Source organism: Carassius auratus, unplaced genomic scaffold, assembly GCF_003368295.1.
Source record: "Carassius auratus strain Wakin unplaced genomic scaffold, ASM336829v1 scaf_tig00022246, whole genome shotgun sequence".
In the NCBI taxonomy this organism is placed as follows: domain Eukaryota; kingdom Metazoa; phylum Chordata; class Actinopteri; order Cypriniformes; family Cyprinidae; genus Carassius; species Carassius auratus.
The window spans coordinates 103,774-127,044 of record NW_020525172.1 but is presented as its reverse complement, the minus strand read 5'-3'; the positions used below and the strand labels follow the sequence as shown (position 1 = coordinate 127,044).

General features: G+C 40.9%; 1 protein-coding gene across 1 annotated transcript; it reads right to left on the bottom strand.

The window, feature by feature from the left end:
* Positions 1–1,362: 1,362 nt before the first annotated feature.
* LOC113077315 (muscle M-line assembly protein unc-89-like) lies at positions 1,363–22,770 on the bottom strand. The gene is made up of 11 exons (XM_026249737.1): positions 22,494–22,770; positions 21,279–21,608; positions 20,835–21,161; positions 20,316–20,639; positions 11,222–11,548; positions 4,100–4,438; positions 3,349–3,696; positions 2,669–2,995; positions 1,852–1,953; positions 1,740–1,765; positions 1,363–1,531 (listed from the first exon to the last, which is right to left on the bottom strand). Exons 1-11 carry the CDS (start codon positions 22,543–22,545, stop codon positions 1,424–1,426), a joined length of 2,610 nt encoding a protein of 869 aa, XP_026105522.1. The 5' UTR covers positions 22,546–22,770; the 3' UTR covers positions 1,363–1,423.
* Positions 22,771–23,271: the final 501 nt, after the last annotated feature.

The following is a 23,271-nucleotide window of genomic DNA, read 5'->3' as shown; positions in this document are numbered from 1 at the left end:
AATTAATTTCAGTTCATTTCTCAGAATGTGCATTTTTTGTTTGTCATTTCAGAGTTGTAATACCATAAAATGTTAACGAAGTTGAATAGTTCTGCATTTCTACCACAAATGTGCTGAATCTGCTGATGTAATTACAACCGCTAGGTGATAGAGAAGGGAAGGGGGAGACCGTGTCAGAACTGAGCTCTCGTGCCTCAGCTGGTAAAAAAAAAAAAAGCCAATCAGCATTGAGTGTTCACTTTCAGCGCTGAGAAGTGTTGAGAAAAGAAACATCTTAAAGGAAGCAAGCCTCCCTTCTGTTATCAACCAATCATCATAGAGCCGAAAATTTTGTGATATAAGTTTGAACGTCTCGCGCTGCACTGATAAGGCACCAAGTACTTATGATGAGCAGTGATATTGAATATTTGATCGCCAACAGATTTATCCAAGCTGTCATTCAAACAGTATATATACAAAATTAAAAAAGGGAAAACGCATCCAAACTGGATATAGAAAACAGCAGTCGGCTTAACAGGCTGCTCTCTTTTAACACAGACTTTTGAGAAGGGATGGATGTTTGCTTCAGGTGATAGAACAGGTAAGTGAAATTATATTATACTGTTGTATGTGTATCGTTTTCTTTACATTTTTTGACTAAAAGCAACCAAAAAGCCATTTTAAAGCGGTTAAGCAAATAATAATAATAATGAGCCTGTCCTCCAACAAAAAACGACCATATAGGTCGTTTGTGCAAGCATTTATTACGACCTATATTTACGTTTTAAAGTTAAGCGCCCTCTAGCGGGCATACAAATAATGACAATATTGCGTTGCGTCTGTCATCATGAATTGACATATAACGTCATAACCAGTCAAAACACACGTTTATTTAAATGCAATGTGTGGGCGTTTTCAACATATCTCACAGTATTTCCTACATATTTTACTACTGTAGGTGGCTTATTTGTTCGAATGACCACACCTAACCCCACCCCTAAACCCAACCCTCACAGAAATCATGCTAAATTATGATTTATTGAGCATATACATTTTCATGCACATCTGTTCCCTGGGATCGAACCCATGATAGCATGATTACATATCAAGGTATAACGCAATAATCTACTGACTGATCTACACTAAACGCAAACCAGAGAGCAAATAAAAGAGTACAAAACATTAATATGAAAACGACCTTTTGCCGATAAGGGCGCAATTGTAGTATATGCTCTGATGAGTCATATTTCAGGGATTTGGACAAACGACCTATACAAGCATGTTGGTTGGAGGACAGGTTGATATATACTGTATATATATATATATATATATATATATATATATATATATATATATATATATATATATGTATAGAGAGAGAGACAGAGAGCGCACCCTAACTAATTTAAGAAGCACCCTCAATGATCTGATTCTGGAGCCGGGCCTACGTTGATGTCTCATTGGCAGCATTACTCTCAGTCGGGGACGTCTGACTGGTTGGAGTCATCAATAGAGAGTCAGTCTGATGTAGGGACAAGTCTTCAAAATTCACCTGTAAGAAAATAAAGATTCACGGAAAATAAAAGAAATGAAAAGCACTGATGTGAGTTAAACAAAAAATACAAGAGGCCATTTACTGTACCACAACATACACATTAAACCATATACACTCTCACACACAAATGTTGAAAAACAGATCTGAATCCGTTTTTGTTTGGTTGGTTGCTTGGTTTTGCAGAGAGACAGACAAATTATCTCACCTGATCGGTATCCTTCCTCGTGATGTCTGTTTGAACAACAAAAAGTCACATTAAATTGGTTAGAATAAAAACTAGAAATTTCCATCTCGTTAAATCAGCTGTATGTACTCACAGTTCCTTCTCGAACGCCACCTGCAAGTGTAAAATATACCAGCAGATGCAACCACCAGCAGCAGAATAACAGGAACAGCAGTATATACTCCTGTTAGGTCAGCTGAAAACAGACAGTCATTAATATTAGTGAGAAATCCAGTATTTACCAAACATATTTGACTGATATTTGATGGACTTTTCTTGTTTGGGCATCAGTTCTATGTGGAAGCCCGTTTTTTGCCACTGCATTTAAAAAAAAAAAAAAAAAAGGTATGTGCATTCACTCGCAATTTGAGAAAAACAATACAGACCTACAAGATATAACCGTGTAATTCTGACTTTATAACACGCAACTGCAATTTCATATCACATAACCTCTGACTTTGTAAATCACAGCTGCAAGTTTATATCTTGCAAATCTTATAGGGGGAAAAGTCAGAGATGTAAACTCGATATTGCGAGAACATATTATGAGATAAAAAGTCACAATTAACTTTTTTAATTTTATTATTTTTTACATTTTATTCAGTGGCAGAAATGGGTTTCCATAATTGTATGATATTGATGCAACTTATAAAGAATGCCATCTGGTGGGAACAGCTAAAACATTATATTATTACAGCTCAACAGGAAACAGCAACACTATTTTTGATTTTCAGCAAAAAAAAAAATACAACTGTTTGTTTTGTCATTTGATGTGCATGAGAAGGTGAAAGAGATGACCTTGATTGTATTTTAATCAAAGTTGACTTTTTCAAAAAGACCACAATTAACATTCACTGCTTTTCTAAAACTGCTCATTTAAAAAAATAACTGAATGGCTAGATGATACTCACCAGTGACAGTAACACTGAACCTCCTAGTGATGTGGATGTAGATGCTGTTGATCTGTAGATGATAAAGTCCAGAGTCTGTGGTTCTGGAGTTTGTGATAGTCAAAGATCCAGTCTGATTGTCCAGCTTCATTCTCTCTCTGAATCTCTCATCACACTGATCATCTCTACAGATCTTACTCTGATCTCCAATGATTTCAGCGATGAGAATGTCATTAAAATACCATTTGATCAAATTTGGGTTTTTTATTACACGAGTGTCTAAAGTGACAGATTCTCCCTCCTTCACTGACTTTCTCTTCACTTCATCTCGTTGAGCAGCAGAAACACCTGAAACACAAACCAACAGCTGCTGAACAAAGCGAACAAAACAACATTAAAGAACTGTGGCTATGAAAATAATTATCATGCTTTCTGAAAAGCAACAGTTGTCCACTTTTTTTTTTTTTTTTTTTGCTTATGAAGCATACTTTTTTTGTTGTTGCAACAAATCCTCTAAAAAAATGATCAGATGAAAAAATGTATATATATATATATATATATATATATATATATATATATATATATATATTTATTTTTTTTATTTTTTTTCTAAAATGTTAACACCAACTGACAACCAAACGGAGCTAAACTAACACAACTAAAACTACTAAATGTACAATGTTTTAAACACGATGACTCACCAGGTTGAGCTACTTTGAAGGTCTTACTGACTGTTCTCTTATTATCCGCATTTGATCCGATAATCTCTAGATCATAAAGTCCATAATCTGAGGTTGTGATGTTCATGATGGTCAGAGATCCAGTCTGATTGTCCAGCTTCAGTCTGTCCCTGAATCTCTCACTTCCTTTATCACACTGAACATCTGTACAGATATAACTGAGATCTCCAACATTTACAGCAATGAGACTGTCATTATTAAACCATCTAACACCTTTCTGCTGGTGTATTTCAACACCAGTGTACAATGTCACTGAATCTTCCTCCATCACAAACGCTGATACTCCATCTGAACCAACACCAGAAAATCCTGACGAGGAAATGAAAAGTTCATTATGAACCAAACAAAATGATAGAACAGGAAATTGCTGTAAAAATATTTTCTTTTATTTTTAACAGATCATAAAAACTGTGAATATAAAATATGTCTGGATTCAAAATGTAGCACATGCAAACAAACAATACTCTTAAAACATTGATAAATGCAAGGTTTGAAAAACAAACTATGGAAAAAAAACTAAATCATTCTGAACCAAATATGTAGTTAAATCTACAAACTCCAATTTAACAGTGAATGTGTTTTTAAAGAAATGATCGATATACTATATGTGAATTAAAATACATACAGGTAAAGAGAAAACACACTTATATCATAGAATATCATTAAACAGATCAATGATGTACAAGACTTGCTTTCAAACACAATGACTCACCATATACAGCGACACTGTAGCTTTTTCTACTGATTCTGCCACTTTTGCTAAAAATCTTGAGTTTATAGAGTCCAGAGTCTGTGTTTGTGATGTTTGTGATGGTCAGAGATCCAGTCTGATGATCCAGCTTCAGTCTGTCTCTGAATCTGTCAGAACCTTTATTACACTGAACATCTGTACAGATATAACTGAGATCTCCAGTGATTTCAGCTATTTGAAAGCCATCAAAATACCACATAATCTTTTCTTGTTTGTCTGTTTTAAAATGAGTCTGTAGAGTGACTGAATCTCCCTCCTTCACTGACTCTGACCCTCCATCTTTATCGGCACTAGACACACCTGAAGACGAAATGAACTATTAATCATACTAGTCGATCAAAATAAAATAACAGGAAACCTTTCTACAAATTTACAATTTCAGGAAACTGTGCCATTTGCCACTAAATTAGGGTACAACATCTTTTATTTTTTTGTCATACAGTTTGAATTTCCCACATAAATTAAGTTTTTATTCATTTGGCAGAAACTTTTATCAAAATCAAACTTACAATGTCTCCAATGTACTTTCATACCATTCAGATTATGTACTGATGTAAAATGTCAACATTTATGAAGTCATCTTACCTTTAGATAAAGTTTTTATTTAAGTTACTAATCTAAGCATTTACAGGGATTTACATTTTCAGACCATTTTAAATCATGATGATGGTATAAAGTGTCTAAGTTACAGATCTGTTATTTTGCAGTATGCAAATAAATCTGCATATAAGAGTAGTCTCCTACTTAAATTTACAGGTGCTGGTCATATAATTAGAATATCATCAAAAAGTTGATTTATTACACTAATTCTATTCAAAATGTTAAACTTGTATATTATATTCATTCATTACACACAGATATATTTCAAATGTTTATTTATTTTCATTTTGATGATTATAACTGACAACTAAGGAAAATCCCAAATTCAGTAACTCAGAAAATTACAATATTACTTATGACCAATACAAAGAAAGGATTTTTAGAAATATTGGCCAACTAAAAAGTATGAAAATTAAAAGTATGAGCATGTAGATCACTCAATTCTTAGTTGGGGCTCCTTTTGCCTGAATTACTGCAGCAATGCGGCGTGTCATGGAGTCGATCAGTCTGTGGCACTGCTCAGGTGTTATGAGAGCCCAGGTTGCTCTGATATTGGCCTTCAGCTCTTCTGCATTCTTGGGTCTGGCATATCGGGTATGGTATGGTAGGTACTGGTAGCTTTGGCACTGTGTGCAGGTGCCAAGTCCTGTTGGAAAATGAAATCTGCATCTCCATAAAGTTAGTGAGCAGCAGGAAGCATGAAGTGCTCTAAAATTTCCTGGTATACAGCTGCGTTGACCTTGGACCTCAGAAAACACAGTGGACCAACACCAGCAGATGACATGGCACCCCGAACCATCACTGACTATGGAAACTTTACACTGGACCTCAAGCAACGTGGATTGTGTGTCTCTCCTCTGTTCCTCCAGAATCTGGGACCCTGATTTCCAGGGAATGCTAAATTTACTTTCATCAGAGAACATAACTTTAGACCACTCAGCAGCAGGCCAGTCCTTTTTGAGATGAAAGGCTTCTGACACTGTCTGTTGTTCAAGAGTGGCTTGACAAGGAATGCGAAGCTGAAACCCATGTCTTGCATACGTCTCTGCGTAGAGGTCCTTGAAGCACTGACTCCAGCTGCAGTCCAGCTGCATATCTCTATTGCTTGTACACTTTTTTCCTACCACATCGTTTCCTTCCCTTCGTCTCTCTATTAATGTGCTTGGACACAGAGCTATGTGAACAGCCAACCTATTTTGCAATGACCTTTTGTGTCTTGCCCTCCTTGTGCAAGGTGTTAATGGTTGTCTTTTGGACAACTGTCAAGTCAGCAGTCTTCCCCATGATTGTGTAGCCTACATAACTAGACTGAGAGACCATTTAAAGGCCTTTGCAGGTGCTTTGAGTTAATTAGCTGATTAGAGTGTGGCACCAGGTGTCTTCAATAATTAACCTTTTCACAATATCCTAATTTTCTGATACTGAATTTGAATTTGTCAGTCATAATCAACAAAATAAAAATAAACATTTGAAATATATCAGTGTATGTGTAATGAATTAATATAATATACACATTTTTGATAGTTTTCGAATTATATGTCCAGCACCTGTATAATTAGCCTACATTTAAAAGTACATACATGAATAAGTAAATGAAGAGCGGAACGTGTTTGATGATAAATCGAGTGCAGCGTTAGTTCTGTCAGGCCACGGAGGTATAGGCTGCGACCAGCTGATGCGGGAAGCTTTCAAATTGTGACGATTCGCGCACCAGAGAGACACAGGAGAGAGTAGAGATCCAATCGCTGGTATTTATTAACAATTCAGGGTAATCCAATTCGTGGTAAAACATAAGCCAGGGTCAAAACCAAACAAGCAGTCCAAGAAAACAAACAAAACAAAAAGAGGGAACAGGAACGAAATGAACGGGAACTCGAATGACGAGAAAGGCAAGGGAGAATCTCGGAAGACAAGAAAGCTGGTAATACGAAAGGTAAGGACTCCATACAAACAACAGGGAAAGACTGGAATATATAGGGAGGCTAATGACAATAGATTGTCTGCACCTGGTGCAATTAACAGGAGTGCAATTACTATGAAGACAGGAGCAGACTAGAGGAATTCTAGTGCCTATGGTGAAGTGCCTAAGGGGAAGTGAGCTCACTAGTGGACAGCCAGGGAAACAGAGACTAGCCAGCGTGACACAAATGGCTTCAACACTACCATTCTCCAATTAGACACTGTCACAGTGTCTGGGTTGTGTTCCATGGGTTTCCACTAGGTGTCCTCCTTTCCCATGGTGTCTGTCACCTTATCACTTCCTGTGCCCTTATTTGGTCACCTTCCTCCTAGGTTGATTTAGTTAATTGATTGTTCCCCACCTGTCTCCAGTTCCCTCATCATCCTTCTGTGTATTTATACCCGGTCTGTCTGAGTCTGTGTCATGGAGTCCTTGTCTTATGTGTGAAGCTAATCTGTAGTCTTGATCCTGCCGTGTGTTTTGTCTGTTCATGTTTATTGAAGATTCTGGTTTTGACCCTGCCTGGACAGGAGAGAGGTGGTTTTGAGGGAACTCGCCTGGTGGTTTTCCGGGGGACCAGGGGAGGTCGCCGAGGAGGGAGTGGTCGAGAGGAGACTCAGCATCGCTCTCAACCATGGCCTCCCTTTGCCCCGGGGCTCATGTGGAATGGGTCAGAGCCACCGTCTCACCATGGCGGACGGAGAGGTACGAGATGGCCACCAGCTCAGTGCCACGGTGCAAGATGGCTGCCAGCTCAGCGCCAACGCCCAAGATGGCCGCTGAAACATTTCTCGATTACTTCGATATGCTGTCAAAGATCCTAGAGATTCCCAAAACGGTTCACGTCATGGCTGCTGAGCCAGCACCGGGTGGTCGCCAGCCCAGCACCACAGCACAAGATGGCCGCTAACCCAGCGCCAATGACCAAGATGGCCACTGGTCCAGAGCCACAGCACAAGATGGCCGCCAGTCCAGCGCCACAGCACAAGATGGCTGTCTGCCCAGCGCCATAGTACAAGATGGCCGCTAACCCAGCGCCAATGCCCAAATTAGCCACCGGTTCAGCACCACGCACAAGATGCTCGCCGGCCCAGCACCACAACCCAAGAGGGCCCCCTGTCCAGAGTCATGGCCCAAGATGGCTGCTTGCCCAGCGCCGCTGCACAGGATGACAGTCACAGCTGACCCTCTGGGGTCAAGTCAGGTTCCAGTTGACCCTCCAGAGTCAAGTCAAGTTCCAGTGAACTCTCCAGAGTCAAGTCAGGTTCCAGTGAACTCTCCAGAGTCGAGTCAGGTTCCAGTGAACTCTCCAGAGTCGAGTCAGGTTCAAGTGAACTCTCCAGAGTCAAGTCAGGTTCCAGTGAACTCTCCAGAGTCGAGTCAGGTTCCAGTTGACCCTCCAGAGTCGAGTCAGGTTCCAGTTGACCCTCCAGAGTCGAGTCAGGTTCCAGTTGACCCTCCAGAGTCGAGTCAGGTTCTAGTGAACTCTCCAGAGTCGAGTCAGGTTCCAGTTGACCCTCCAGAGTCGAGTCAGGTTCCAGTTGACCCTCCAGAGTAAAGTCAGGTTCCAGTGAACTCTCCAGAGTCGAGTCAGGTTCCAGTGAACTCTCCAGAGTCGAGTCAGGTTCCAGTGAACTCTCCAGAGTCGAGTCGAGTTACAGTTGACCCTCTAGAGTCGAGTCGGGTTACAGTGAACTCTCCAGAGTCAAGTCAGGTGTTCGTGGACCCTTCAGAGTCAGGGCTAGTTACCGCTGACCTTCCAGAGTCAGGGCTAGTCACCGCTGACCTTCCAGAGTCAGGGCTAGTCACCGCTGACATTCCAGAGTCAGGGCTAGTCACCGAGGACCTTCCAGAGTCAGGGCTATTCACCGAGGACCTTCCAGAGCCAGGGCTAGGTACCATGGACTTTCCAGAGACAAGGCTGGTCAACGTTGACCTTTCAGAGTCAAGTCAAGTCACTGGTGATCTTCAAGGACAGAGTCAAGTCACTGGTGCTCTTCAAGGACTGTGTCAAGTCACTGATGATTTTCAAGGACTGAGTCAAGTCACCGGTGATCTTAATGAACAAGTGCCAGTCACCAATGATCTTTGACCTTCCAGAGTAAGGGCTAGTCACCGTTGACCTTCCAGAGTCAGGGCTAGTCACCGCTGACCTTCCAGAGTCAGGGCTAGTCACCGATGACCTTCCAGAGTCAGGGCTAGTCACCGAGGACCTTCCATAGCCAGGGCTAGGTACCATGCACTCTCCAGAGACAAGGCTGAAGTCAGAGTCAAGTCAAGTCACTGGTGATCTTCAAGGACAGAGTCAAGTCACTGGTGCTCTTCAAGGACTGTGTCAAGTCACTGGTGATTTTCAAGGACTGAGTCAAGTCACCGGTGATCTTCATGAACAAGTGCCAGTCACCAATGATCTTCACGAGCAGAGTCAGGCCAGCACAGATTTTCTGGAATCCAGTAAAAACACCAGGGGATTACCAGAGCTTCGTCGTTCCGCTGGTCTGGCCGCACGGAGGTCTGATCCACCCTGGAGGGGTTCCGCCTTGACCACACAGCGATGGTGGTCTTCTGCTCCACCCTGGGGGACTCCGACGTCGACCACAAGGATGTGGTGGTCTTCCGCTCCGCCCTGGGGGACTCTGGCATTGACCACGAGGACGTGGTGGTCTTCTGCTCCGCCCTGGGGGGCTTCCGCTCTGACCACACGGTTGTGGTGGTCTTCTGCTCCGCCCTGGGGGACTCCAGTCTCCACCACACGGACATGGTGATCTTCTGCTCCGCCCTGTGGGGGCTTCATGTTGTTGTTTGTTTTTTGTTTTGTGTGTTCACTCCTGTCCCTGTTCCCCTCTGTTAGTCTGGCCCTCCGTCCCTCCCCCTGAACCTCCTCCGGTCCTCCTCCCTCCTGGTCTCCCTGTTTTGTGTTTACATTCTGGTGCCTGTTCCCCATGTTTTTCTTTTCTGGCCTCCACCTGTCCACCTCCCTCCTGGTCTCTGTTTTGTGTCTGTCATGGAGCGTCTGGGAGCCGCTCCGTAGAGGGGGGGTACTGTCACAGTGTCTGGGTTGTGTTCCCTGGGTTTCCACTAGGTGTCCTCCTTTCCCACGGTGTCTGTTACTTTATCACTTCCTGTTCCCTTATTTGGTCACCTTCCTCCTTGTTTTAGTTAATTGATTTTTCCCCACCTGTCTCTAGTTCCCTCATCATCCTTCTCTGTATTTATACCCGGTCTGTCTGAGTCTGTGTCAATGAGTCCTTGTCTCATGTGTGATGCTAATCTGTAGTCTTGATCCTGCCGTGTGTTTTGTCTGTTCATGTTTATTGAAGATTCTCGTTTTGACCCTGCCTGGACTGTTTTCCCCTTTTGGATTACCCCTGAATAAATACCATACCTGCAATTGGTTCTCTCTCCAGAGAGATTTCTGTTATGCTGTTTGAAAGTCTCTTCACATCCCCATACCAATCACTTACTTAAGTGGTATTGCCTTTGGAAGGCGTAGTACCATATAATGTTCATCCAATCAAAATGTTCAGTCCAAACATTACATGACTGTCAAAATACATAATTTGCATACCTCTGCGCACCCTGTTTGTGCAGACATGACACATCATCAGTATGTTCCAGCCAGAATGAAAGGCATTATTACTGTAATATTATGCACGTTTTACTGTAATGGTTTTTTTTTCACTATTGTGCTTTTTTTGTGTTAAATTTTTTTATTAAAGCTTTAATTAAATGTTCACCAGTTCCCTCCTCCTTCTTCTTCTGAATATGAACTGTGTTAAACATATGTTTAACATACATATTTGAAATACAAAATACAATATTATTTTATTTTAAGGTTATGGTGGGTGGGGGGGGGGGGGAGGGTTGGTCTACGGACGCCCTGACTGTTATTCTCTTTCACCTTATTTTCTCTCCAAAAACATTTTTTCCCCTCTCTGTCAAAAATCTTTTTCAAAAACATTTTTCAATTTGAAGGGGTCCTATGATGCAATTTAATCTTTTTCTAAGTATTTGCTATTTAATGTTCAAATGCAGAGTTTTGTGCATCGCACGGGTGTGTGCGTGTGTGTGTATGTGTGTGAGAGAGAGAGATAGAGAGACAGTGTAGTCAGCTGTCTTAACGGTCCGTGGCTTGTGTACTGCAAACACATACAAGTTTCATCACTGTGTCTGTCACACCAGTAATATTGTGTAAATCAGTAATATTGTGAAATATTTTTAATATTTAAATAACTGCGTTCTCTATGAACATATTTTAAAATGTAATTTATTCTTGTGATCAAGCTAAATTTTCAGGATCATATAGGTTTACATTTTTTTTTTTTCTCATACGATGAAATATACATAAATAGGACTGCTTATTTAATTTCCAACAAATATTATGTTTTCCATAAATGTTTAGATTAATAAAGACATGTATATTAGATTTATAATTTTGAGATTTTTTTTTTTGTTTGTTTCCAAACATTCCATGAAGAAAGTTTAATAAAGGAAAAAGCATTTAATTATTAAATGTAACTCACCTGTGACATTAACAATGAAGGTCTTTATGATGCTGATTCTGCTGCTGCTGTTGATCTGTATCTTATAATCTCCAGAGTCTGTGGTTCTGGTGTCTGTGATGGTCAGAGATCCAGTCTGATGATTTACCTTCAGTCTGCCTCTGAATTCCTCATCACCATCTTCACAGATCTTACTCTGATCTCTAGTGATTTTAGTCATGCAAATGTCATTAAAATACCACCTCATCGGAGAATTCGGGTTGTTTATTACATCAAACTCTAAAGTGACAGATTCTCCCTCCTTCACTGACTTCATCTTCATTTTATCTTGTTCAGAGGCAGAAAGACCTAAAAAATAAAATAACAACTGATTGGGGGATCTTTTGCTGGAAATAAAATAAAATTCCAAAACATGAGAAAACGTCTCGGTTACGTGCGTATCCCTCGTTCACTGATGGAGGGAATAGAGATGTTATGTTTAACGACAAATGGGGTCTCACTTGGGAGGCCAATCACCTCTGACATACCTGACATACCTGAGCCACTCCCCATGCCCACGGGTATAAATAGGCGACAGCTGCATTCACTCATTTAAGTTTTATGCTGAGGAGCCGAGATTCTGTCCAGGCAACAGCGAATGGTTCAAGGTTGTGGCATGGGGACATAACATCTCCGTTCCCACCATCATCAGTTCCCTATCTGTTGGTCACTGCGAGTTATGTTGAACGACATATGGGGTCCTATGGAAAAGGCCACAACCTGAACACTGTCACAACCATGTGGCACAGCAATTGTCGACAAGCCGTGGTGTGCCACAAAAGCTACGCTTAAGGTCATAACTTTCCCAAAGCCCCAGCGCAAATTCACTGACCTTGGAACCGAAGGGGCTAAAGGGTGAATACATCACTGCTGGAGAAGGCCATGCTGCTGTTCCGCCCACAGAAAAGTTGGAAGGGATTTCAACCTTAGGTGAAAGACTGCTTCAAATCTTCCATATTTGTTCTTTCAGCTTGGCAAAACAATAGAGAAGTGAGCCTTAGAAAAAGGTCACTATGGAGACCACATCCTACCCGTAGGAAGATGACAGAAGAGACTGACAGAGCAGATCTGTCAAGGGAAGACACGGGTTTACCAAGAGGGAAACCTTACCATGGAAGAATACACTTATGGGATTACCCATAGGGAATCAAGCCATATGAACACCTAGCCCATTACAGGGGCTGAGCGGGACTCTGGGCATACTAACAACAGTACTGGGCCTGGCGACAGACTGCTCCGCCCAGTCTGACTGCCGAGGGTGCTGAAGGAAGCTCGACAAGGGTACATCAACCGGGTAACTCTATTGGGAGAAGAAAGGTGCTCGCATCCCCGTGTTAGGGGGAATGGCCTTCCCATCAATGACCTGTTACCCAACACACGGGAAGAAACTGGCTCTACAGGAAAGTTGTAAAACCTCGCAAAGGTGTAAGGTGTCGCCCAGCCCGCAGCTCGACAGATGTCTGCCAGAGAGGCGCCAGCGTATAATACGTGGACCACACTCTGTGTGTAGTGAGCCCACACCCCCAGGGGGCATAGTGGATGGCTATCCAGTGGGCCAACCTCTGCTTGGAGACAGCCTTCCCCTTTTGCTGACCTTCAAAGCAGACAAGGAGCTGCTTAGAGCTTCTGAAGCTCTGGGTGTGGTCCACATATATGCAAAGCACTCTTACGGGACACAGCAACATCAAGGCTGGATCTGCCTCCTCCAGGAAGTGAGCGTGAACAGGAGCGCTGACAAGAACAAGAACTTAAGCTCGACTGAATCCAGTGGCTCAAAGGGACCCCTCTGAAGTCCATCCAGAACAATAAGGTCCCAGGAGGGTATCCGGGGTGTCCTACAGTAGGTGGACAAGCTAAATGGGCATTACCGCCGCGTGTAAAGCCGCAATGGTGCTGCCGCCACGTTAACTGTAATTCAGTCGCGTGTTAAAATCATTTGCGAAACTACCACCAGGTGGCGCAAAGGGACGGATTGCAAAATGAATGTAATTGTAAAATGAGATAAAAGGAGGAAGTAAAACAACAATAACATTATGTTATTACATTGTAACATCTTTAAAAAATATTAAAACATTTACAGTGAGTTAATTTCAAAACGTAGGATAATCTTAGGCTACAGTCTACTCATCAAAAATTAAAAGAAGACCTTTACACAAAGGATCATATGCATGCTATTGTTATCAAACAGTAAATAAATATAAGGCCTATATATATATATATATATATATATATATATATATATATATATATATATATATATATATATATATATATATATAAATATACGGATAAAAAGCTAAATATTTTCATTAAATTTTTATTTCGGTTCAGTCAGTGGTTTAAAAAAAATCTTAAGGTTCCATAGGCAGAGCGTAATGAGAACGGTCCAGCATTTAGCAATAATTATTATTAACTCTGTTATTATTCTTGATTTTTTCAAACTACTAACCCTTTTCATTTTTTAATTATGCCTTATGTGTGACCAAAAATGAAGTATTTTATCTTTCAGCTGTTTGATCGCGCTGGTGTCTTGTGCACATATTCACTGGAAACAGCAGTTGTTCACCAGACATTCAATGTTAGCAGCGGTCAACTTACTCCACATAGTTAATTATGATTTTTTTCCATCGATACAAACACACGTGAACTACAAAGCCTATTTTACCTCATGAATAATAGTTTAAGCTTCAAACGGGCAACATCACGAATATGGAAACGGATTTCTCCCGAGTATGTGAATGAGAAAGCCCAACCTTATGCTTAGCTTTAAATTATTATTATTTGTTTGTTTATAGCTTAGCCTATATTATTATATACTGCGATTATATCACATGCATTAACTAAATATATCCTGTTGGTACATTATAACATTATTAGGCCAGCCGTTATTATTTCTAAATGTAATAAAATGCAACTTATACATGAATTATATAAAAAAAAAAAAAACATGCAGCAAACGAAAATAGGTGATTAACCCATTAAAATGCAGCCTATACACGACTTATATTTTTTCCTCTCACAAACTTAATTTTTTAGCGTGTTTAAAATAAATAAACAAAGAAAACATGCAGCAAATGAAAATAGGAGATTAATCCATAAAAATTTGTTACTCTGGGTTAACAGAAATTATAATTATTAGATACTTCAGATCAGAGCCTGCATGGGCCTAATCTAGGCTATCCAGATTTTTTTTTTTTTCTTTTTTTTTCCTTTATTGCATCTGAAAAATGACTTCCCGCGATTTTCAGCTGTGGACGATTTAAAAATGTTCGATATAAAGGTTGCTGTCCCATTTTATACAGGAAATGTTCATGTAAAAAAAAATCTAACATTTTATCCTTTTTAATTCATAAACTCCTTGAGATTTTAAAGTTAATTTAATGGTATTTAAATTCAAGTTAAAAAATATGTTTTAACTGCTTAAATAATTTCTTTATTAATTAGTTATATGTGTTTATTCTTTAAGAAAATAAGGGAAAAAATAAGGGACGATTCAAATATTTGTTTTGCATCACCTATTTATGTAGGCTACAATTATTCATAAATAAATAAATGTCATAGAAAAAATGCCATCGGCCTGAGTAAATTTGAATTTTATAGAACTGTGTAAATTATAGAATTGTGAGTCTAAAGGTTAGTGATTTAGGAGGTGAAAATACTGTCTTCCTTCAGTTGGAATGAATATTTTTCTGCCTTGCTAAATGTTGGTCTCATGGTCAATGAGTTGTATTCACCTCAATCTGATTCAGTAAAGTCAAACCGCAGACAGTGAAGCTGCGTCACTGAGCGGAGTCCCGCGCGCTGTGAGGCAAGAACAGAGGATTCCGCTTGGTCTTAAAGCTTTCTGCAAACACCCACGATCACAAATAACAATGATTTTCGTAAAATAATTATTAGTTATTAATTGATAATTTGTTATTATCATTATGGTCTTGTGAAAATAATAATATGGGCTGCTTGAAAATAATGAATACAAAGAGTAGTGCTGCTGAGTGCAGGCATGTTTCAGCCCAGTAACACACCGTTCCTCAGAGCCAGAAAACAGACTGAGTTTTTGGGGGTAGCTATGTATGGCAGGTGCGGGTCGAGATAAAGGTGTGAATCTCTTGCTCTTTCATATGGACAGTGTCACTTGCTGTGAACGGGTTTAGGACTGTCGGTTTGGTTATAGACTAAAAATTGGTCTGCCCCTACGTAAGTTAGTTGTTCATTTGTTATATTCAACTAATCAGAGGTTTATATTCAATTTACATAATCAAGTCTTAATATATTCTGCGCTCAAGCACATGCATTAAGTTTGCCACAAAGCACATGCAGAAGTAGCCTAATAATTGTGAAAAATTAGACATTTTAATTAATTATTAATAAACAAATGTTTTCTTGTCGGCTGCAAGATGAAATTCACAGTGCTAGCTCTCTCCGACGAGAGAAATGCAACATTCACAGATTGTTGTTGAATGTTGAATATTAATGTGTCCTGTCATTAATGCGCATTAATAATTTTTGCATTTAAATGCAGCTGCATTTTTTTTTAATTAAATTATATGAAAACATCGGTTTGTTTGAATGAAAGTGTTTTCTTTTTAACATCCACCGACGCTCCACTCAGGCTCCCATAGTTCCAGTGGCTCAACCCTCCCCATGCGTCCGACAGAGACAAACTGCCGAGCAGATGATGAGCGGAGTGGTGTGATTCTGACTGGAGATTCCATCACGACTACAATTCATGCCAACAGCCCATAATATAACTACATATTCAGCAAGAATTCATGTTAAACATATTTCGCTATGGCTTGATCAGGTTATAATGACTGCAAGAGTCGAGCGGGATGTTAAAGGCTAAGGAGTTTGTCTGTTTCTTTTACTGATTATTTTCGGGTTAAAGCATGATTTAAACAAATAAAGCACATTCACACGCAATCACTTTAGCAATAATGCATTCAAACAAATGTAATCTCACAGTGCTACTGCATTATCAGTAGGCTATCTGATTTTGAAATCTTGAAAAAATTAATCGATCTGTTTAGATAAGATAACTGACAAAAATGTACTGTTATTTTCCCTCACAAGCAAAATTTGCACAGCAGAAAGCAGATTTAATGCTTACAATGTTATTAGTTTGGCATGTGATAGGGAAAAAAGTTTACACACAAAAAGCCACTTTGAAACTCTCCTGTTATTTTTATTTTTTTTATAGGCTACATTATGAACATAACATTTCAAACATACTGAAATACTTTATCCACGGAGTGAAGGCGGCTGTGTTTCTGGTTTCTGATGCTTGTTCTGTTTATGATGAAAGGTACTGATCAGAGATGTATAGTAACGAAGTAGAACTACTTCACTACTGTACTTAAGTACTAAAAAGCGGTATCTGTACTTAACTTGAGTATTATTTTTTTCTCCTACTTCCACTTTTACTTCAGTACATATTTTCGATGAGTTTAATACTTTTACTCCGTTATTTTTTTATGTGCTCCATTGTTACTCATTACAATTATAAAAATGTCACGAATCATTCCATTACAAACCCACATTACCACTGGCAGAACTGTAGATGGCAGGTTTGATGAAGCTGGCACATCATTGAGCGAATCAAGCGATTAAGAAGACTGCGCGTGCTGACTGAACTGCTGTGAAGAGAGAGATGAACACCGAGCCGAGCCAGATAATGACTCGTTCACGAGTCAAGAACCGGTTGCATCGGTTTTCGGATCACCAGTAGTTCTTTCTGACAGATCGATTCAATAAACCGGTTGAAGAAAACAGTTCACCGGTTCTTTTGCGCTCGACGTAATGGCGTCATTGGCGATGACTACAAGCCTTCGGTTTACCTGGGCTCATAACATTAGCACAGAATCAGTTCAGAATCAATCACCAAAAGAATCAGTTCGGTTCAGAAGCTAAGTGTGTCGGTTTGCTTCACACTGAATCACACATGCGCAGTATCATCAGCTCCTCGGTTCTTGAATCGGACACGTCTGACAGAAACGGTTCTTGACTCGTGAACGAGTCAGTCTGTTGTTCATTATCTGGCTCGGCTCGGTGTTCATCTTCAGTTCTCTCTTCACAGCAGTTCAGTCAGTGTACTGTTTGAGTAAATGAATTACTCCGGGATATTGGTTTGTTTTATCTCAGAGGGAGTGTCAGCCACATTAAACAAGTAAACAGCTTAAGTCATTTGTGGATTAATACGTATTGGAGACGCGAACCGTTTAAAATGATTCAGTTCGATTTGGTGAACTGTTTCAAAAAGATCCGGTTACATTGAATGATTGTATGGGAAAGTAAGCTGTCGTGAGAGTGCATCAGCTGCACGATTGAGCTCCCCCGGGATGTGGATAGCGTGCAGCTACTTGAGCCACGTCTGACTCAAGAGGAGGAGATGGCGGACCAGTTGTGACATGCGACGTGATCGTAGACTGCCCTGTCGGTTGATGTAAGAAACAGCCGCAGTGTTGTCCGTGCGGACCAAAAGGCGAACTGAATCGCATAACCGAGTTGGACTGTCCGAATGAGCCAGCGTGACAGGTTGAGCAGTGGAAGCTATGCCCCCAAACTCCGTACAAGTTCCACCAAAGGGACAGTCGACATACCTGTGTGCAGATCAGATGGCCCAAAAAGCATTTGCGTTCTGAGTCATCACAGCAAAACTTCTCCTGTTCCCGGAGGAACTGGCCAGAGATGTGTGGAGAGGCATTGCGTCTCCGAACCGCAACCTCTTGGCCACAAGGGAAAGGTGGTGTCGTGGGTGAGAATGAGGAGGCAGTGCATCGGTCATTGTCAACCCACGAGCCTTGCAACTCAGAGAAAAGGGAAATTTCTCTTTTATTGAAAATTTTCAATAAAAAGAGGAACAAAAATTATTCTCCACGTGGCCCTCCTCCAGGGGAAGGAGTGGCACTGTCTCCGTCACCACCTAAACAGCAGTCTCCCACATCTCTGAGTTGCCTTTGTCAGGGCCGCTTCATCATCTTCTTGGACGATTTCGCAGCTGGGTGTGACATGGGAGGGGGGGTTTGGTGCAGTGGCCCCACAGCGACGAGCAGGCTGAGGCACAGCACACGATGGAATGGTGGCAGCCAGAGGATCACGTCGGGGCAAGATGTGCTGTATGGCCTCAGTCTGCTGTTGTACTGTCAGGAACTGATGGGCACAGCCCTTGACAGCATCGCCGCACAGGTCAGCCTGGGAGACGGGAGTGTTGAGAAAGTGATCTTTGTCAAAGTTTCTAAGCCAGACCAGGCTGAACCAGATATGGCACTATTGGACCATCATAGTTGTGACTGTGTTGTGACTTCCGTCATCCCGAAGGGTGAGGTCAGCCACCTTGCGCAGCTCCTGCATCAACCTCGGATTGGTTCTACCCTTGTGCATTTGCCAAAGCCTTGGTTTGGTGAATTTGCAGGATAACCATGGCATGCAGGGCAGAGGCAGTTTGGCCCGCTGCACTGTAAGCCTTGGCAGCGAAAGTGGCCAACTGCTTACAGGCCTTGGACAGGAGACAATGATTATTCCTCCCAGTGGCAGCGTTTTGCGGACACAAGTGCACCGCAATCGCACTCTCCTGCTGGGGAATAATGACGCACACCCTAGATGCCCTGCCATCGAGGGTAGTGAGGATGGAGGAAGGAAACGAGCGGCTTCTGGCCATAAAAAGGGGCCATCCACGATTACGTCACTTCCCCATGCACATCCGGGAAGAAAGGAACCAGAGCAAAACGCCGTTGTAAGGCCGCGCTTTACACAGAGAAACAATCAAACAGCCATAAGCACTCAGGGCTGGGTGGTGTATTCACCTCCATCCTGATGCTCTCAGCTGCCCGGGCAAACACGGCTGTCAACTCTGGGTCCAATTCGGCAGTGGCGACAACACCCAAGGGGGGAAACCCCACCGAATCTTCATCCGCAGAGGTCAGTAGCCCATCCCCCGATGCTGCAATTGATTTCTGATCCCCGGCAGCAAACCAAATTACCTGTTGGGACTGTCGTAAGACAGCCCAGCAGAATCACCCAGCAGCCACACAGGACAAGCACTGTGGAAGGGGTGAGAGATCCGTGGGGTGTGGCCCATCGGAGAAGAACTCACTGTCACCTTCAATTCTCCCAGAGCACTAGCCGGCGGCAGAGAAACCGGAACAGGTAGATACAGAGGGGTCTAATCCTTTCCCTTTAAGAAAGCAGAGACGCGATCTCAGCGTTGACATGGTCACACACGTAGTGCGGACATGAACCATCCACGAACGCATCTTCAGCATGCTGAATACCTAGACATGGAAGACAACACTCGTGGCCATTGTCAGAGGACAGGAAACGACCACAACCAGAAGGACACAGAAGAAACGGCGTATTTAAAAAGACGTGAATCATCTGTGATTTGGTCTTTTAGGAAATCTGTTCTTTTAGTTGAAGCGCCAAGGGGAATCGCTGAAAGGGACACCGCTGTTCACGCCATACCACCAACCAGAACAGCTTCCCAACACACAGCATATTGAATAGCTTTGTGGAGTATAACAGCTTTCATACAACCACTCGGCTCCGAAGCAAAAATCTGAATAAGTGAATGAATCTGTCGCCTATTTATATCCGTGGGCATGGAGAGTGGCTCAGGTATGTTAAATTCACTAGCCAATTTTCATTGGCGTTTTCTCTTAAACTCAGAGATGATTGGCCTCCCAGGTGAGACCCCATATGTCGTTCGACATAGCTCGTAGTGACTGACAGATAGGGAACTGTGTATATATGTCATGGTCTTTCTTAATTTTCAGCTTGAAAAGCAAGATTTTGTTGTGATTCTGAAACATATATGCATTTAAAAACTTTTTGTACTTTGGATACCGATTTGGATTCACCAGAACAAAACAATGTTAGTTAAAAAATAAAATGTTTTATATCACAGTGAACTACATTTGTATTTAAATCTACAAATTCCAAAAACAGTATGTGTGTTTTTGAAGAAATAATTTTCATACTGTATGTGAATTAATAAATAATATAAAACTCATCTGAATTTTATTAAACACATAAATGATGTGATTTAAATGTATAAGACCATCTTTTACGCATAATGACTCACCATGAACAGCAACACTGAAGGTGTCATGCCTGATGCCACTGTCTGTGATGATCTCTAGATGATAAACCCCATAGTCTGTGGTTCTGGTGTTCATGATGGTCAGAGACCCAGTCTGATTGTCCAGTTTCAGTCTGTCTCTGAATATCTCATTACTGTATTTGCAGTCTGTACAGATAAAACCGAGATCGCCAGTGATTTGAGCAATGCGGATTTCATAAAAATACCATCTAATCTCTTTTTGCTGATTTGTTTCAACGTCAGTGTGTAGAATGATTAAATCCCCCTCGATCACAGACACACTGTCTGTATGAACACCGTAAACACCTGAAAAAAAGTTAACATAATTATAAGCCAAACAAAAAACATACAGGAAAGTGCTGTGAAAATATGTTTTTCTACAGATCGTAGAGATTGCGAGTGATAAGGTAAGTGCAAGACATGGGCAGTTCTCACATAGTGGATCAGACACCTATCAAAAATGAATCTTTTTTGTGAGTTTCATCACTAAATAACACTCACCAGTGACATTAACAATAAAGCTCTTTTTGATGCTAAATCTGCTGCTGATTATCAGCAGATAATAAAGTCCAGAGTCGGTGGTTCTGGTGTTTGTGATGGTCAGAGATCCAGACATATGATTCAGTTTCAGTCTGTCTCTGAATCTGACATCCGCATATAAACACTGAACATCTGTACAGATAAAACTGAAATCACCACTGATTTCAGCGATGCGAACGTCATTAAAAAGCCATTTCATCAAATAATCTGGGTTTTTCACTACACCAAGATCCAGAGTGACAGAATCTCCCTCCTTCACTGACTTCATTTTCTGTCGTTCAGGAGCATCTGAAACACAAACCAACAGCTGCTGGAGGATCTTTTTGCTGAAAACAACAAACAAACTACACGACATGAGAGAACTGTGAATATTAAAGTGATTGTATAAGGAACATAATGACTCACAATAAACAGAAACATTGAAGAGCTGAAGAAGACTGTCGCTGCTGCTGTTGATCTGTAGTTTATAAAGACCAGAGTCTGTGTTTGTGATGTTTGTGATGGTCAGAGATCCAGTCTGATGATCCAGCTTCAGTCTGTCTCTGAATCTCTCATTACCAGCTTCACACTGAACATCTGTACAGGTCTTATCGGGATCTCCACTGATTTCAGCGATGCGAACGTCATCAAAATACCATCTTATCTCTTCTTGTTGGATGGTTTCGACATCAGTGTATAAAGTGACTGAATCTCCTTCCATCACTGACACTCTATCTGGACCAACACCTGAAAAATCTGGAGATGAAATTAACAATTCGTTACAACCCAGACAGCAAGCAGTTTCTGACTGGATTTCACATGGATTTAACGCCGGCCAGATGTGGGCCGGTTCTGGGCCGAAACTGATTGGCTTGCTCTCTGAGAAGCCATAGGGGGTGAGTGGGCCACAACACTTTTTGGCTTTCTCAGTTTGCGTATACACACTTGGGTTTCAGAATATAGAACTTTCCCCACATTTCACACTTGTAGTACAACTGTGAGGCTTTGTGTCATTTGTGCTAAATAACAAATTGGAGATTAAAAGCAGAATTGTCTTGTCTTACAAAAACTGAGATGAGACAACCTCAGCAAGAAATGTACTCTTGCTTTGGTTAAATGTTCAATGATATATCTAACAAAGATTATCGAAGTTTAGCGCAATTTCTTATCGTTTCATTTGATGCGCCTCTGTGTGGAAACATGGGCGTCGCAAACCGGACGAGAAGCGCAGCGCCGACACTCGGTTCATTCCTGAAGCGAATTTTTGCCTGTGATTGGATTAACTGTTTTATATATATATATATATATATATATATATATATATATATATATATATATATATATATATATATATATATATATATATATATATATATATCCGTCTTAAACTGTTTCCGACGCGTCCGGTTTGCGACTGCCTTCACCTTGAGCCCCTCTCTCTCTCCTAAACAGCAAAGTGCTGTGCAAATGTTGAGATTATACTGTCACGTTCGTTTTTATCTTTGACCAGAAGAGAGACTCTTAATAGTGGTCAAACAGTCGGTCTGATATAGAGCTATAGCTGATATTAAGCGAAAACGCGTAAAACTCCTTTTATCGTCGGCCGGAAAAAGATAGCCTAGTAACATATATACGTCTTACCGTGCACAAGAACACAAAACAACAAGACGAGAAAAATAAAGACTTGCTTCATTTTCAATGTTTGCTAAAAGATGATCACTGTCTTAGCAAAAGGAAAAAGCGCTGTTCCTCTGTTTTAGTAGTAACTTAAGTGAAAGCAATCTGGGAGATTAAATCCTGGTAATGTCATCACAAATGTTGAAGACACGTGGTTGATGTGATGATCTTCAGCAATGTAATTTAGTAAAGTATCATTTAATAGGCCTATATTATCCTAGTTCACTTCAATCCAGTGTAGCGGGTCTGTAGATCGATCTCGTTTACATTAAGAGCCGGAGATGGTGGGGGTTGGACTAGAGACAGTGAAGAGAGTTCAGAGTTCAGAGTTTGCTGAGAGCAACAGCACAGAGATGTTTTTCATGTTATGTACTGTATGTACTGGGCTCCTGCCAAAAACGAGTCTCTTGTTCACGAAAGAAAACCCTGCTTAAAAAAAGAAACCATTAGATCAATTAGAAACAAAGATTTCTATTGTTTTGTTGTTGTTGTTGTTTGTTTGTCTGTTTTTCTCAGCAGGGAATAAAGAATTAAATATATATAGAAGATTTACCCATTTAAACCGGCCTTCAATTCAGTTTGGGTGAAAATCTGCTAACAATCACAACTTTTATGTGCATCTTATAGACACTCTGAGGGTTGAAAGTGTGTCCAGAATCGAAACTAAAATGCTCTTTTTTTCAACTTAACTTTAAATATACATTTTGCCACAAAGTGAAGTAGCTGATGGTCTTACAAAAAC

Excerpts from the sequence above, each read along its gene's own strand:
- LOC113077315 (XM_026249737.1), bottom strand. The coding sequence starts at position 22,545 with ATGAAGCAAGTCTTTATTTTTCTCGTCTTGTTGTTTTGTGTTCTTGTG. Across the intron at positions 11,549-20,315 it reads CTTCAGTGTTGCTGTTCATG|GTCTTTCTGCCTCTGAACAA; the intron begins GTGAGTCATTAT and ends TTTATTTTTTAG. Across the intron at positions 1,532-1,739 it reads CGAGGAAGGATACCGATCAG|GTGAATTTTGAAGACTTGTC; the intron begins GTGAGATAATTT and ends ATTTTCTTACAG.